The 16,417-nt window shown below is 41.6% G+C and overlaps 1 protein-coding gene across 1 annotated transcript in view; it reads right to left on the bottom strand.

The window, feature by feature from the left end:
- Nucleotides 1-4,918: 4,918 nt before the first annotated feature.
- TLR1 (toll like receptor 1) overlaps nt 4,919-16,417 on the bottom strand; it is a 76,816-nt gene continuing 65,317 nt past the window's right edge. The window contains exon 3 of the mRNA XM_085642274.1: nt 4,919-13,266. Within this exon, the coding sequence (XP_085498400.1) occupies nt 10,836-13,196 (2,361 nt within the window). The 5' untranslated portion in view covers nt 13,197-13,266 and the 3' untranslated portion in view covers nt 4,919-10,835. The remainder of the gene's footprint in view (nt 13,267-16,417) is intronic.

The following is a 16,417-nucleotide window of genomic DNA, read 5'->3' as shown; positions in this document are numbered from 1 at the left end:
CGACACGTACACAGGTGTACATACAGGGGGGGGTGTACATTAACGGGGAGTACGACTCGAACGTATCGGTGCTGGGGGGAGTGTTTGGCGCGTATGCGGGCACATGTCTCCATGGTTGCAATGGGAGTTCGGTGCGGACGGTGTTTTTACCATACGGTTGTGAGTTCGGACGCACGGGTGGGATCGTGATTCCTCGGTCGGACTTGACTTTTCACGTTTGTACGGTAAATCGTCCGAGGACGTGTCGGACACATTTTCCGACCCGAGGACGTGTGGGGAATGATTCCAAATGCGGTTCGTATGGACTTTTTACCATGCGAATCGTGATTGCCAGTTCGTACGGCACTTGTACGATTCGTACGGTAAAAAGACCGGATACGAGTCGCACGGGGAATTTTTCTACCGGATCGTAATTGGCACCTAAGTGTCTGATCCCATCTTAGCTGCTCTAGAGGGTATGTCCATTCGAGCCTTGAACGGCGTTTCTTGGAAGACCAACTGTCCCAGACCACACATTTCTCACTGAAAAGATATGCGGTTTTCGACTACACGTTTAGCTCAATTTTGTGCCATTAACTCATTTTCCATCAATCCTCGCTGTGAAAGTGGCCATATGCCCTAGAGACTGCTGCTAAAAAATTCCACCAAAGCTCAAACCAATTTAAAATCTATTGGACGAAGTGAAGTTCACAGCAACAAGAGACAGGTCAAATGGAGTTAGGAAGTAACCATAAAATATACCACCTGGAAAGCAACACTACTCGTTCACAGCAGCGCCTTGTTTCACACAATTAACGACTGGGAGCTTTTTGTGCATGGGCTACTCTTTCACCTGGGTAGTAGCTCATGCCCAACTCCATTAATAAGCTCTCCCAGGTTTACCTCTGTGCAATCTTGGCTCACAAAAGACCTCAGGACCCAGAAAAGAATTCTCAACAAGAAGATAAGATTACTTAAAGCATGATCAACTCCATCCCTGTTTGTGGATATAAACACTTTATGCAACCTGTATAAAACAAGTCTGGCAAGCAAAACAAAAGTATGAGGAAACACTTCAGACGGAACACTTGTTGGTCTGTCATTACAAAAACCCAAAGGAAGTCTAGTTCATCATTAACCGCCTATGTAGGGGGTTGGAAACAGTTTCTGTAAACGGGAACAACGTCGCCCCTGAAGCCTGGATCAGACATATCAGTAAATTGTACAGTATTTCACAAATGATGTCTTAATTCACAACCTAGCCATAGCAAGCAAAACTCTGCACTTAGAAGACCTGAGGATGCAAAAGTGCAAATCCTTAAATATGCATTAACCCTCACGTCCACAAGAACTGCAAAACTGATTCATAAAAGCGGAGCCATTGGAGCTCCCGGCCCCAGCGGTATTCCTGCATCAGTTTACAAACACGACGCCGAGTTCTGGTCCATATCTTTGGAAAAGCTTTTAAAAACATGTGTGATTACGAATCCATCCCACCATCCTGGCAAGGCTCAGTTCTTCACCCCATCCACATAAAGGGCTTAGTGGCAGCCCCCGACAGCTATTTCCTCATTGCCTTTTTGGATGTTGAGGCCAAATATTTTGCCTCGCTCCTCTTGGAAGATCTAGAAGCATGGGCAAATTCAAGGAACCTGATACCCTTCAACCAAACCGGCTTTAGACCTTTTCCAGGTACTTCTGATAATCAAGTGGTCATAATGATGCTCACTGCGAAACAAATAAAGAAAAGTGAGCTGCTTTACTGTTGCTTCATAGATAGCGAGGCCTTCCTTCATGTTACTCGCCAACTGCTGTGGGCCAAACTCGACGCCTGGGAAATTCCAGGTGCACTTCTACGTGGCATTCAATTTCTCTATTCCGATATGTGGGCCAGAGCAAAACTGGGAAATAAAACAGCAATTTCCAGCAAGATAAAAATTGAACAAGGCCTCAAACAAGGGTGCATATTAGCCCCAGCCCTCTTTAATTTTTTTATGTGCGATCTGGTACCAACCACATGTCAAAACTGACAAATCAACTCATAACAACACTGCTTTACGCAGACGATGTAGTCCTTTTAAACCAAATGGCGAAGGGGCTACAAAGATTGATCAACACTCACAGCAGTTCAAACAGAATGCCGATACATTTTGAAAAAACAAACATCCTAATATTTGGCAAGAAACTGAATAAACCTGGCGTCTAGTTTCTGAACAACCATCCGTTGATTAAATCAAATACAAATACCTGGGATGCTGGCTGGACAAGAAAGGAGGCTATCTAACACACCTCAGCTCATTAAAGCCAAAATCCACTTCTTTACAATTTGCTTTTCAAACAATATTCAAAACCACAAAAACAGCCTAATCTGGAACCATTGCTGAACATAATTAATGGCAAACCTATCCCGACATCGGCATATGGCACACAAGCATTTTCAGGGAAATTAGGTGCATTTCTGAACAACGCTCAGTGTGGAATCTTCAGGGCCTTGTTTAAGCTCCCATATAATACTTCACAGCCCAGATTATGCTGGAATTTAAACTGAATGACCAACATCTTGTACAGAAAGCCAGTTTCTTGAAGTATATGCTCTCTCTATGAGCTGCTAAAGCAGTCTAAGAAATCTAAATTGGTCGGAGGTAACATCTGCAAGCAACTCGCCAAACCACAATCCTTGGCTAATAGCATTCACAGAAGCCCTGGATTTAAAAAGTGCAGCCACTCTGTAGAACCAACATCTACCTCACCAACTGTTCAGAGCAGCTCTAAATAAAAAGGTTTAGATTTATTTATTTTTTTATGTCCGATAGCAAGAACGTCATGAGAGGAAAGCACGTTGATCTTGTTATCAGCAGTTATGCTCAAAGATGGATCCAAAAATATATCACTGTATCATTTTCAGCATATTGCAAAATCAAGCTTTGTCAGCTATGCAAGGGATGTTTCTCATCATTAGATCTACTGCTGCCCTGGGTGCCTCAAACTGCCATCAACAAGTGTTGTCAATGCAGCCTGATTCAGGAGACATTGTCATGTCTTATTTGCATCTGCCCCGCATTTAATTTATGAACGCAGAAGGTTTCTTCGCCACTTCCTGCTTAACAAAGGGATACTGTCAATCCAGGCGGCTATTAAATCTTTCTTGGATGAAGCACATCCACAATCTATATCCAGTCTCACAAAATATCTGAACAGAGTGGATAAAGCATCAAGGAACTTTGCCACACACCCCTCTCTCAGAGACCAAGCCCTTCTTTGCGTCAACTTTATTTGGTGGACAAAGGATCATGTGAGTATAAAGCAGTTAGGCTGCTAGGAGATGGTTGTCGTTCCCCCTCTCCTATCCTGCCACCATCAGGAACATAACAATTTGAGATTGCTCATTACATGATCCTCTGCCTCATGTCCCAAAAGCAAGACAGAATCAAATGGACAGAGACTTGAGGCCTTGTGCCTGTCTTTCATCATCAGTAGTGTAGACCTCTTGTGGCTTTCTGTGTAGATTTTATCAGCAGAACTATGGGTCATACAAAACAATGCGGGTGGGCTGCTAGGTGAAGGGTGCCACTCAAACACTCCAACAAGAACTTTATATGAGACTATTATCTGTCATTGATTCCTCTTGACATACCTCACCTATCCTACCGGTTCAGGAATATAATGATCAGAGTCTGTTTATGGTACAATGTTTTTGCATAATTCCATGTGAATTCACCTGTGAAACACAATTTTAATGGCAAGTTTGTTTTGGGTCCAGCACTTTTATTTTAAAAACATAGTACTTTACAATTTACTTCAGCCGGTTCACATTACTTCTAGTTCTTCTACCCCTTAGAGCACAGGACTTGACAATTCCTGCATAGCAGCAATAATCTTAGGCCCTGATTAACCTGCTTCTTATTTTGGAAAACCCGGCAGTTGTATTGAAATGTTTTTATCTTAGGTCTAGAACATCTAGACAAATACTGCTGTATTGTTCAAACATCTTAGTTTGTCGCAGTGTAAGCTATGATGTCTAAGTCTAAGGTCAAAGTTGACAGAATTATACATGTGTACATTCTCTAGTAATCTGGGTTTATGAGGCGCTCTGGGAAAATAGCTCTATGCTAACCATCATCTTACACCCAAGCTTGTAGTAACTTGTTTACCAATGTAGTATGCTATGAGTCTCACTCGCTTTTTTTAACGCCTTTTACAAAATGATAGAAATGTATAAAGTAACATCGCCAATCTGCTGACCATATTTTAATATTTTTTTATCTGTGCACTTTTCTACATCATGTTGTCGACACTTTAATGGACTTGAATGTCTAAATAAAGTAATTCAATCTGAATCTGTGCCACGGACCAACCTGGTTGCTCTTCTTGGTTATGTCAAAGATATTGTGGCTTTTACACTCCGACGAATGACCATGCTGCTTTTCCTGGCTAGGCGGAGGGTAGCCATGCACTGGGGATGACATGCCTGCCCGAAACCATCCAGCAAGGCCTAGAGGAATACTGGAAGCTTATGCTTGAGAAAAACCAACCCAAAGAAATATGGGCTTCCTTTATGCTCTTCTCCGCACAGCGTGCATCATGAGCTAGTACGCAGCATCTGCTCTGGTGATGTACCAGGGGATTGAGATGTGAAACATATCAGGCTCCAACATGATGATACCCACCACTTTAGCAGATCGCATAATTGCATACAATTCTCCTGGAGGGAGACTGCTATCATTGTTTAATGTAAGCACTGCTGATTTTTACATAATGATACATGTTGTGGGATGGCAATACTTATTGTAGCTTTTTTACCCAGTGTTTAAAACTTGATTAAAACATAAACAAACAAAAAAACCTCAATAAAATGACGCAAGGTGTCACAAAACAAGGCACCAGAGAGCATATCAACAATACATATAGCTAAGTAAGGACAGATTCAGTAACTAAGTTCTAGGGTGGAATTAGAACCTTTTATTAAACTTTATTACACAAATTTAAAAGTGCAGTATATGAAACTTGTGAATTGAAATGTATAAAGCCAATGCCACAAAGGCTCTCAGGGATACGACAAAACATAATAAAAAATAAAATCTGAAAATCTCTCAAATGAGCAGCAAAATCAATAAAAAAGAGACAGCATCCTTTGTACCATTGGAAACGTCTCAGGATGGTTCTAGCTCACCCCCAAATTCAAGGGTTTAAATAGGAAATCTTCTCATAGACTAACATATAAAGTGCTAAATCATCGAATGAGTAAAAGAGTTATCATTTCAGCAAATCAGAGCACAGTTCTATTAAACGTCATTTTACCTTACCATCTAAGCATCATCCCAATACATGAGTATTGATTCAGTCTCTCCATGCTGTTATCTGGAGATGGCAGTGCAAACTAGTTAAATAACAACAGTAAAATATTGTGAATGAATACAGTACAGTGAGCTAGTGGAAGGGATCTTGGGTGTTTGTAACATTACTGAGCCCATGATAGAACATTTTCTTCGAGAACAGCATGAACAACACAGATGGAAATAAAACAAACATGATTCTGCTGGACTGTGTGCTGAAGAAATAATAAACAGTGAATGTGCACAGCGAAACATTTTAAAGAAGATGACATTGAAGCCTAACTAGTTCAACTAAGTCAAAAAAGACACCTTAACATGTCATAATGAGTTCATTTCAGACAATAGCATCAAACTATACGCATGTAACTTTGAATGTAAACTGACATTTTACACAATATTAATAATGCACAATTTTATGAATGCATAAAACGTCTACACTTCCATAAAACAGAAAATAAGTCATGCCTGTTAAAACATGCATGTTCAAATCTGCAGTTATAATGGACACATTAAATTGTAGCAATTACAGATTCACAGCTGCCCCCTTCTTACACCAAGCAAGCCATTTGACAAAAGTAGAAGCTAGACAATACTAATGTGTTAGAAGTACATAAAACAGGCTCCTTGCCCTGCGTCGAATGGAAAAGCTGTGCCACCAAGTGCCTTCCGGAACGTTGATTACGCAGCCAGTGCTTACTTTGTGCTGGTGGTTGCAGGTGGGGCTCACCAGTGCTCATTTTTGGGGCTCGGACTGGCCCAGATAAACAGAGAGAAAAGTAGAAAAGAGAGAAAGAGGGAAGTACAGAAAGAAAAGAAAAGAGTGAGATAAAATGAGAGGGTGAGTATGGTTTTGGATGAAAGAGACATGAGTTGGAATCAAGGCGAGGTAGCCTTGGTATTGGGCAACCCTGTCATTCAGGAACACCACCTGCTGGCTCGAGGGACAACTTTTGGGCCCCTCCACTTTTTTATGCAATATCCGAGCTATAACCCTCTGCTCCAAGTATGGGCTAACAAAGGTGTTTGTCTTGAGTAGAAACGCAAGAGCAAGTCTGCCATTTTCAAAAATAAACCACTGATAAGTGTAATTCGTAAAGCGTTTGGAGTGCTCGCGGATTCTTCTGTAAAAACCGTTGGACGGATTTAAGCAGGAAGCTTGCTCCTATATGGCAGACACGGCTGTCATAGGCCACGTGCATTCATGCCATGTTTTAGCGGCTGGACATTGGACGTGTTCTGTGTGTCTGGGTGTGTGCGTCGCTCTATTTATTTTTATTTATTTTATAGAACTTATAATGCGCAACAGCTACCCACAGTGGGTTTCCCGGCGCCAGGGATAGACTAAAGAAGAAAGAGAGAACACAATACCATGTCAGCACCAGTTAAAATAGCAAGAAGGCTATTAAAAAAGCAGGGTCTTCAGTTTTTTTTCTGAAACCAAACAAGTTGGCTTCCAACTTAAGGGCAGTAGGCAATGTGTTCCAAAATTTGGGTCCCAGATAGGAGAAGGACCGACCACCCATTCTAACAAGTTTAAATCTTGGAACAACAAAATCGCCATTTGCCGAAGATCGTAGCAAGCGGGTAGGTTTATAGGCTTGAACAAGACTCTTTAAGTATTTTGGGGCCACGCCATGTTTGATCTTGAAAAGATAGCACAGGGCTTTAAATTTTATGCGACTAGGGATTCTCAACCAATGCAGGTCGCGGAGGGCCTGTGCCGCCGAGGATCTCCATGGTAAATTGCAGAGGAGTCGTGCCGCCGAGTTTTGTACCACCTGGAGTTTATTTAAGGTAGAAACGTCGGCGCCAAAATAGAGAACATTACCGTAATCAAGGCGAGATATGACTAACGCTTGTACGACAGTTCTCTGAGTGGAGTGAGGAAGCATCCACAAAATTTTCTGCAGCCATCTTAAGATGGCAAAACAAGTGGAGGCAACCTTGGTGGCTTGCTGTCTCATGGATAACTTGTCATCTATAAGAAAACCAAGGTTACGGACTACAGAGACCGGTTGTGGAAGGGGTCCCATATTACTTGGCCAGTGCTGAGAGCCCCATAACTCTTTGTTCTTTCCCAAAATGACGACCTCCGTCTTGTCGCCATTCAACTTAAGGAGATGCATTTGCATCCATTCGGCGACACGCGATAATCCATTTTTCAGAACAGAGTCACGGTTGCCTTCACTGCTGGAAAGAGAAAAGACAATCTGTGTGTCATCGGCGTATGAAAAGATTGTCAACCCAGCGTCCTCGGCGATGGTAGCCAGGGGTCTAACATAGATGTTAAATAGTAGAGGACTAAGTATAGACCCCTGGGGAACGCCATGTGCCGATGAACAGATGGCTGAGGAGGCTTTCGCCGAAAAGACTTGAAAAGTGCGCTCACTCAAAAATGAGGCAATCCAGGCAAGTGCAGGGCCATCCACTCCTAGGGACCGGAGGGAATTTAAAAGAATAGAATGGGACACGGTATCGAAGGCCGCACTCAAATCCAATAGGATGAGTGCAGATGTTTCCCCTCGATCAATACCGTGCCGCAGCCTCTCCGTAACCCCGAGGAGAGCGGTCTCAGTAGAATAGTGTGCTCGAAAGCCGGATTGAGAAGGATGTAAAAATTCCGAACTTTCCACTAGTTGATTTAACTGAGAATTGATATGTCTTTCCAGTACCTTTGAGAAAAAAGGCAGCAAGGATATGGGTCTGAAATTGGACAAGTTCAAAGTGTCCGCACCGGCCTTCTTTAAGAGGGGGACAACCATTGCTGATCTAACTGATACGGAAGTGAAAGCAAGGGGCAACAATTGTGGCAGAGGTTGAGGAGCAGACGCAAAGAAGAGGGCAATTGAATTTTTGGATGAATGAAAAAAACTCCTGTACTTACATGATAATTTACAGTTTTTTACCTGATGTTTTAGTAACTGAGAGAATAACAGTTTATTGTACTATTTTTCAGGAAGCAGAACTAGAATCAAAGATTGGTACTGTGAAGAAGCACAAAGATCTCAGTTAGGTTTCAAATGTGTTCCAATATTGCAAAACTGCTCTTTATTAATCTATACAGCTGTCATGAGGAAAAACACTGTAATTTTCCCACAAATAAAAAAAATGCATGTACAGACCACGATATTTGCTGAATATGCTGCATTGCATAAGCACACATGGAACAAAATCTAATCGTAAGAAATGTTTGTAAAGAAGGAATGAAAAGCATTTTACATATAATTCAAAAATAGACACATTTCCTGAAAAAAGGAGCATTGTGTGATGCAGATCAGTGCTTAGTGATCGAACACAATAAAAAGGAGCGGCAACACCCTCAATGTGTCAGTCAGTGTCAGCCTCCTCTTGGATGAACTTTAAAAAGGGCCCATTTGACTGCAGCATGTGCCCCCAATTTTCTGCTTGACAGTGTACTCAGCCTCAAAAAAACATAACCTGACATTCAATAATATGGGCGAACGGAGCTATTAGGACGGTGAGAGAGGTTTTTTTTTAATTACGGAATTATTCAACCATTTCATTATCTTGTTTGAGATCATGATATTCCACCGGGAATATTTTTTAAGTTTTCAACAAGGACTCAGTGGCAGCTGGCATGTATTTAGAGTGATGAAGCAAGCAAAATACGGGTGGTATCAAAATAATTTTTCTAAATTGGCACTTCCCTTTTTGAATTGCTGCACAAAGTCCTCTATCCCCGGGTGTCTTCTCTCCTCGAAACTCCAGACCCAATAGACTGCCCTACCCAATCTTGGTGCTGCTCTAATGCTGTTAAACAGTATGAGAGAAGCGTCAAGACTGGAGGGAGCAGCCTCTCAAGGCACTCTTAAGAGCGCTGGAGGCCTGTGCTTTCTCTAATTTACATGTAAAAGACAGCTAGGTTAGAGAAGTTTGTTTTAAATGAGAATGTCTGATTGGCTGTCACAAGACAGCCGGCCAAAGGGACATGTACACTTTAAAAATAAGCGCACATCTCCCTGTTGCCACTCCGCAGCAATTGCCCCGCCCCATCCTGACACTCGCTTCAGGACGAGTTGCTGAAAAATAAAATGGTAATAAATAACCCTTTTCACTATTTTATTTTTCAGCTGCTCAGGGCATTTTTTTAGCGTGCGACGTTCCCTCACTCTCACGGAGGAACTGCTCTTGCAATGATTAAAACTCTACAACAAATCTGGAGGGAAAAGGAAACAGAACCACCCACATTCGGAGTTCCTCAATTGCTGTGTACATTGGGTAAAGCAGGAAGGCAAGAACTGTATTATCTTGAGCATAACTAACTGGGACGGAGGTTGCAAGAAGGACTATAGGAGATATGAGGTTTGGATATGGGCTTAGAAATAAAAGAAGTTGACTGGAGCCTAATACTAAGTTACATACCTAGGATATTGAGAAACACACTCTATCAACTTGCAACGTTCAATTTGTTCAAAGAACTCACTTGACTACTTGAAAACTGAGTAAGATACACCCAGGTATCGGGTCGCCCTGCCCGAGATGCACAGCATCTACAATAGAACTGCCCAACTGATGGCAGTGACTAAAGTTAGAATAATATTTGGAAAGCCTGAAGTTTGTTTATTGTGACAAAAACAGCCCCCGCCCAAAAAAGTAAGTATTAAATTCATATAGCTTGCCATGGTATTGGAAAATTGCCAATGTCCTTGAAATCTACTGAGGACCTGAGTGTGGAAAAATGAAACACGGATATAAGCGAATGGGCTGACCCTGAAATCACAATTTTACATATGGGAGTTAAGAAGTGGACTAGCAAATCAGAGACAGTACAGGTTTAAAGTAATATATTGTGTGTACTGTTGGGTATTAGTGATAATGAAAGCGAAATTGACAATTATGGTGAGCGCACTGGGAAAGAGGCTTTTTGCATAAAAGACCCAACAGAGGAATGTTGAAAGTAATCACACTTCTGTAGTTCTTAGATGGTACACTAAGATGGTGACAGATTGTATACTGATGTATCACTCTCCCTCATGTAATCTGATGTGACCTTGCCTTTCTAGAAGTAGTATAACATGGAGCCTAGCTGACAGTAAGCTGTACCCAGAGTAAAACTGCCCACACTTGGTTACTGAGGCTTTAGCTCCACTCACATGAGGCCATTGTAACTTTATCCCTTTGCACATGGTAAGGAATTCCAATATACCAAGAGTGACTAGGTGGGGCTTTCACTACACAACCAAATTGTATCATCAAGGTAGAGAAACTTACCAACTGTGTTTGCAAAGTAATAGTGGTTTTAACATATTTGATAGGTTACTCAAAGCACCTTGAAGCTTGGTTGTGCATCCATTTCCAACCACTCATTCACATGTTATGAATGATAGTCACAAGAGGTGCACATCTCCTCAAATCTGGAAGCTAGACTACAGATTTGTGTGACAATGTTAATAGCAACAATATTTGGTGCATCAACAACACACAATGGTATCTGTACTTCCAGAGGGAATGGCTGACAGAGAACACAGGTACCACTTAATTCTGGATTCTATCACCCGTGCCCTATGTGATCAACTCTTCGTCAGACTCAACCAGGTTAATGGTAATTGCTGCCCTCAGGTTGGCCCAAAAAAGCCGTTGCTTTCCTTTTTCCTTTGGCCACTCTAAGTAGGTTCTACGAGCCATGAGAGCCTTCAGCTTATGATATCTGGCAGGAATTAGATACTTTGGGATGGGTTCTAATAAAATAAGAATTAAGTCATCAGAGTTTTCAGTAAACACTTTGTGTTGGGCAAAATAGAGCTCATAATGGCACCACTCACTCTGGATAAAATTAGGTGACAGAACGAAGATGGATTTGAAGCTTTTATCTATACAGTTAATAATATTTTCAACAATACTTTTTCCTGCAACAAAGTTCCTCTCATGTTGGCAGATCTGTATAGACCCATCTTCCCTCTCCAAATTTGGCAAGAGGCATTCCTTCACCCATGATGAGTCATGTTCACTATATGAGACAAAGGCATGGAAAGCAAAGTTCTGTTGCAGGTTCTGCTGTGTGCTCCTGCTTTTTTTAGTCCTGCGCCTTGTTTGTGTCCAATGCCATATCATCTTCATATACCAAGGAATGTCCATGTATTTGCACAGGCAAAACAAAGACAATGTTAAGATGGCAACAGTAATGAAAATCAGAACAATTAAAAGTGATCTATTGCAGGATAATTCAGACATTTGAAAGTCCTGCAGTAAGGTTCCCTTAAGGGTTTCTGGATACTCGCATCGGTAAGACTCAGGCCATTTTGGCAACCGTGCAGATGATTCTTTTTCTCGATAAACAAACTCCCTTATGTCACAATTACACTGAAATGGATTATGTTCTGCCTGTATTGTCTTTACAGTCAGGCAGCTATAAAGAGAATCAGGTGAGGGTGTCTGAATGGAATTCTTTGCCACATTTATTACAACAAGATTGCTGAAGGGGCGGCAATCAGGAAGAGCCTTTAGTCGATTAGATGCAAGATTCAGATCTTCTAGAGCTGCAAACTGTCTTATTTCCCAGGAGATGTGGTCAATCTGGTTACTGTGGAGATCAAGCTTTTTGACAGTTATTGGCAAACATATGAAAACAGATTCGGTCAATTGATTTTCAGACAAGTCTAAATTAATAATGTTTTCTGGCCAATGACAGTCTTCACCCGTCTCGAACTGCAAAGAATTGTGGCTCACATCCAAATTCTGCAGAGAGATCATATGGGTGGTCATAGAGCTTACTTTAGATAACTTCTTTAATTTATTCCATGGTAACATTAATGATTCTAAATTAGTTAAATTGCTGCAATCCTGATAAATATCATCTGTCAGTGCGTTGTGTGCAAACTTCAAACTTCTAAATATGCTAGGTTTGGAGGGGCAAAGCATAAACAGAATATTGGCATGATTTACTGTCAAACTTAGAATATTCATTTCAGAAACAAATTTGTATACAACCTCTTGTGAAAATATGTAATCCGTAACAGTAACATTTTGGAACATCACCTCTTGCATTAAAGTTGAACTGTAATCAAAATATTCACTTTCAATTGCTCCCATTATTGTCATTTTCTCCAATTTTAGGAATTGGACAGATGATTTCCAGAAGGCCTGCAACAACTTAACAATATTACTCCAGCTCAATGTCACATTGATCATAGTGATATCAGAAACCCTTGAATTTGTTAAGCTTTCTGCATCTATGCGTGTCGTTGCATAATTCATATTTGAGAGTTCTAAAGTTTGTGCACTGTTGACCGCATCAGACAAAAGAAGGTAGGGGTCCATGTTCTTTTTTGGGAGCACAAGCTGAAGCTTCAGAGTGTTTAACATTTGTAGGCTACCAGGTTCATAATGAGAGAGATTCTCTAACTCCAGAAGTATAGTGTGTAACCTTAAACTTTGAAAACATTTTAAATCAGATTTTTGCACCCTTGTGGCACCAAGCCCCAAATATTTCAGATGCATCAAATTTTTAAATGCTTCACACATGGACAAAGAGTTGAAATTATTAAATGAAAGATCCAGGTGTTGAAGCCCTTCTTTAAACTGACCATAAATAACAGTCAACTGATTATGAGACAGATCCAGGTATACCAACTCTTTGTTGATCGTAAAAATGGTGCTGTCCAACTCACTCAATTTATTGTTTGACATGTTTAGGACTTTAAGTTTCAATAAATAGCTGAAGTCTGACATCACAAGTATGGATATATTATTCGATTGTAAATCCAAGATAGTTGTCTGCAGTGGTAAGTTCTTGGGAACACTCAGCAGAGAGCTATGTGAGAAGTTTGCAGTATATTCTGTGTTTGTAGGAAGATGCAAGTTGCTGGACATGGAGAACATAAAGTTGGAGAATAACACAAACAATCTTAGTATGATTCCTGCCATAATTTCAGGCCAGTACTTTGAAGATGCTTGTGGGTCTTCTTCTATGCACTTCTTTTCAGGATTCAATTTCCTATCCCAAATAAAAATATTGGGTTTGTTAATGCAGCATGGTATATTTGGTTAGATTTCATTTCACCGAAACTTAATGTATCTGCAAGTGCAAAGAAAAGATCAAAGATTATCATATTATTTCACCATATTTTTTTTTTTGTTTTTTTTTTTGAAAACCTTTATTTCGAAATTCAGGACACAGCTATTCAGCCGAACAGCCCGAAGGTTCGGCAGCATTGCAAGTTAGATACAGTGATGTGTCCCCAATACAGTTCGATGAGTAATGCAAAGGTCCAATTTTAAATAAACACAGAAAAAACACACAACAAACCCCAGCAAGGCAGAACATTGAAAGCCCATGGCGAAAGCCCCCCGGGGAGGCAGGACCCCACTCATCTACTAAGTATAAGACTGTGTGCGGAGGAAGAAGGGGAACAGCAGAGGCCCAGAACGGTTACTAAAACCAAACTGTGCTGGAAAGTAGGTCAGGGGGAAAGCTGTTCCTCGGGAGGTTCCAGGTCCGGGGCAAGACATATTCCCCCCCTGTATTGGTTCCACCGCCCCCAGATGGCATGCCACTTCCGGGGGCGACCTATAGAGCAGTAGACCGTCTTCTCCCTAAACATGCTCCAATCCATGTTCTCCTTCCACGCGGTCAGTGTAGGGGGTCCCGAGGAGCCCCATAATCGCGCGATATCCCTTTTAGCTACCATGTTACCCAGAGTCACCCATTGGGTCTGCGCCTCATCGAGGTCAGTGGGCCCCCAGACGTTCAGGAGGCAACACCGCGCCTCCGGCTGTACCACAATGCCCGTCACCTCCCCCATAACTGCATGGACTCTCCTCCAGAACTCCACAATGACACCACATTCCCAAATGATGTGCAGGAAAGTACCCACCATACCACATCCCCTTCTGCACAGGCCGTCCTCCGAGAATCCCATGTGGACCAGCCTTGGCCCCGTCACATACACCCGGTGCAGTATTTTAAGCTGCACCAGCCTCAGACGCGACGGGATCGCAACCTCCTTAGGCGAAGAAACCGCTGACTGCCAGTCCTCATTATCCAACTCAAGGCCATCCCTGGTCCACTGTTCTCTCAGCCCCAATAGCAAGTCTGCCCGGACGTTTATCAACTTCTTATATATGAGCGAAATCGTGCTCTCGGGCATATGACCATCAAGGACTCGGTCCTCAAGGGGAGAGGACTCCGGCACCTTCTCACCCTCCACGAGGACTGATCGGAGGGCGTGACGCAGCTGGGTATACCTAAAATACTCTGAGGGCCCTAGCTCAAACTCAGTCTGCAACTCCTCGAAGGACTTCACCCTCCCCTTATGCAGCACATCTCCCACCTTGGATATACCTATCAGATCCCACTTATCAAAGCCCTTCGTATGCCAGAGTCTTCCCAACCTTTCCGATTCAAACAATGGGGTAGCGAGGGTTAGCCTATCCTTCCAGCCCAGCGAGTCGGTCGCCATCTTCCATACGCGCACCGCCACACCTGTGGGCCCCGTGAGGGACGAGTCTAAGGACCGCGAATACAACGCCCTGTAGTAGTTGCCGCCGCGCAGCAGCCACCTATCCATGGCATACCCAGGGCTGAGGGCAGGGCCGTAAAACCCATGGTTGATCGCGCTCAGCTGCGTGGCCCAATAGTACCGTCGGATGTCTGGGAGCGCAATGCCCCCATCGTACCATGGGAGCGTCAACTTTGAAATAGCTATTCGCGTATTTCACCATATTTAATGGCATCTAGAAACATTGAGCTGATTTAAAGTGTATAAATCAGTCTTTTCTGATAATCATACAGCAAGTAATGTTGTGTGAAAGAATTATAGAAGAACCCCAATCACTCTATAAAATATACTACTGACTGACGAAAGAGGTTATTTGTTAGTCAAGGTTTAACTTTTTTTCAGAACTTGTCTAGTGAGCCAGTAAAACAAACATTAGATTTGTTCCATTTTTGGTTGTCATGGAATGACACAGAAATGGCAAAATAACTCCTTATTCAGGATCCCTCAAGCAACCAGCCTGCACGGAGCAAGATCTCAATAAATTTGTTAAGTTAGGTACAGATATGCATTCAAATGCTGTGAAGAAGCACACGATAAGGGCCCTGCACTAGGACTAGTTTAAAGCTATAGGGCATGTTTCACAAAGATTTGTGTAAACATAAGGGTGTCAGGAAAAATCAGGTTTTTGACATAATATTTTCAAATACCATTCCTTTTTTTTAGGGTTAATGCTTTTTTATTATTGTGTTTTTAGAAAGTACCCAAGTGTAACAATATTCATCTAATTACCTTGGTTGTCTAACATGTGATGCTGAGGATCCCTAGGGCAATGTATTTGGTATGGGGTCCATCACAAAAAGAGACCAATTAGTCATCAAAATTTAGACTAACCCTCACACACTAACCTAGGTGCCATGCTTCACCATCGAGTTGTCTACATCCGCCCGACAATTTAATGGAGGGGTGGATGGGCTCAATCGAACTAGATGAGAACACTTCAGAGGTCATTTTGTATCTCATCTGTTGGTGAAGTCAATGGGGAACAGTGTGCACAATGTATGAAAGCATGTTCGTGTGTCAGTGTGATCACAATAGTTTGCAATTTTAGATGTTTTATGTTTTATCCAATACATAAATGGACCAGGAAACTGGTAAATCTGTTTTTTAATTATATTATATTCCTAATCTGGAACACTTAGAAGTATTTTGGTGCAATGCTTTATTAATTAATGTAGTCTTAGAGATGGAATCACCCTCAATAATATACAATATATTAGGTGAAGAAATAGTTGCATTCACTAACATATAAAGGAAAAACAAATTTCAGCATATGCTTTAAAGGATTATATTCAAGTTGAAAACAATTGTGTACATCAAAGGACAATTGAAGGTCTTTAAAAGGAATTTTAGTCCTTATGGGAGCTAGGAAAGTCCCTTATTGTACAACTCTTTCCTTTTACTTGATCATATATTTAGCTATCCCAAGATATACCAAATAAAAGATGGAAGGAAAAAACTTTCTTCAAAGTGTTTTTAAATAAAATTCATCTAAAATTTGCAATGCTGTCTAAGATTGGAAGTAACTTGAGTTTTCAACATGAATAATATTTATTCAAAAGTGAAATGAAGAGAGGAGGTAATTCTCAC

The sequence above is a fragment of the Triturus cristatus genome, chromosome 2_2 (genome assembly GCF_964204655.1).
Source record: "Triturus cristatus chromosome 2_2, aTriCri1.1, whole genome shotgun sequence".
NCBI classification, from domain to species: Eukaryota; Metazoa; Chordata; class Amphibia; order Caudata; family Salamandridae; genus Triturus; species Triturus cristatus.
This window is presented reverse-complemented; position numbering and strand designations above follow the sequence as displayed.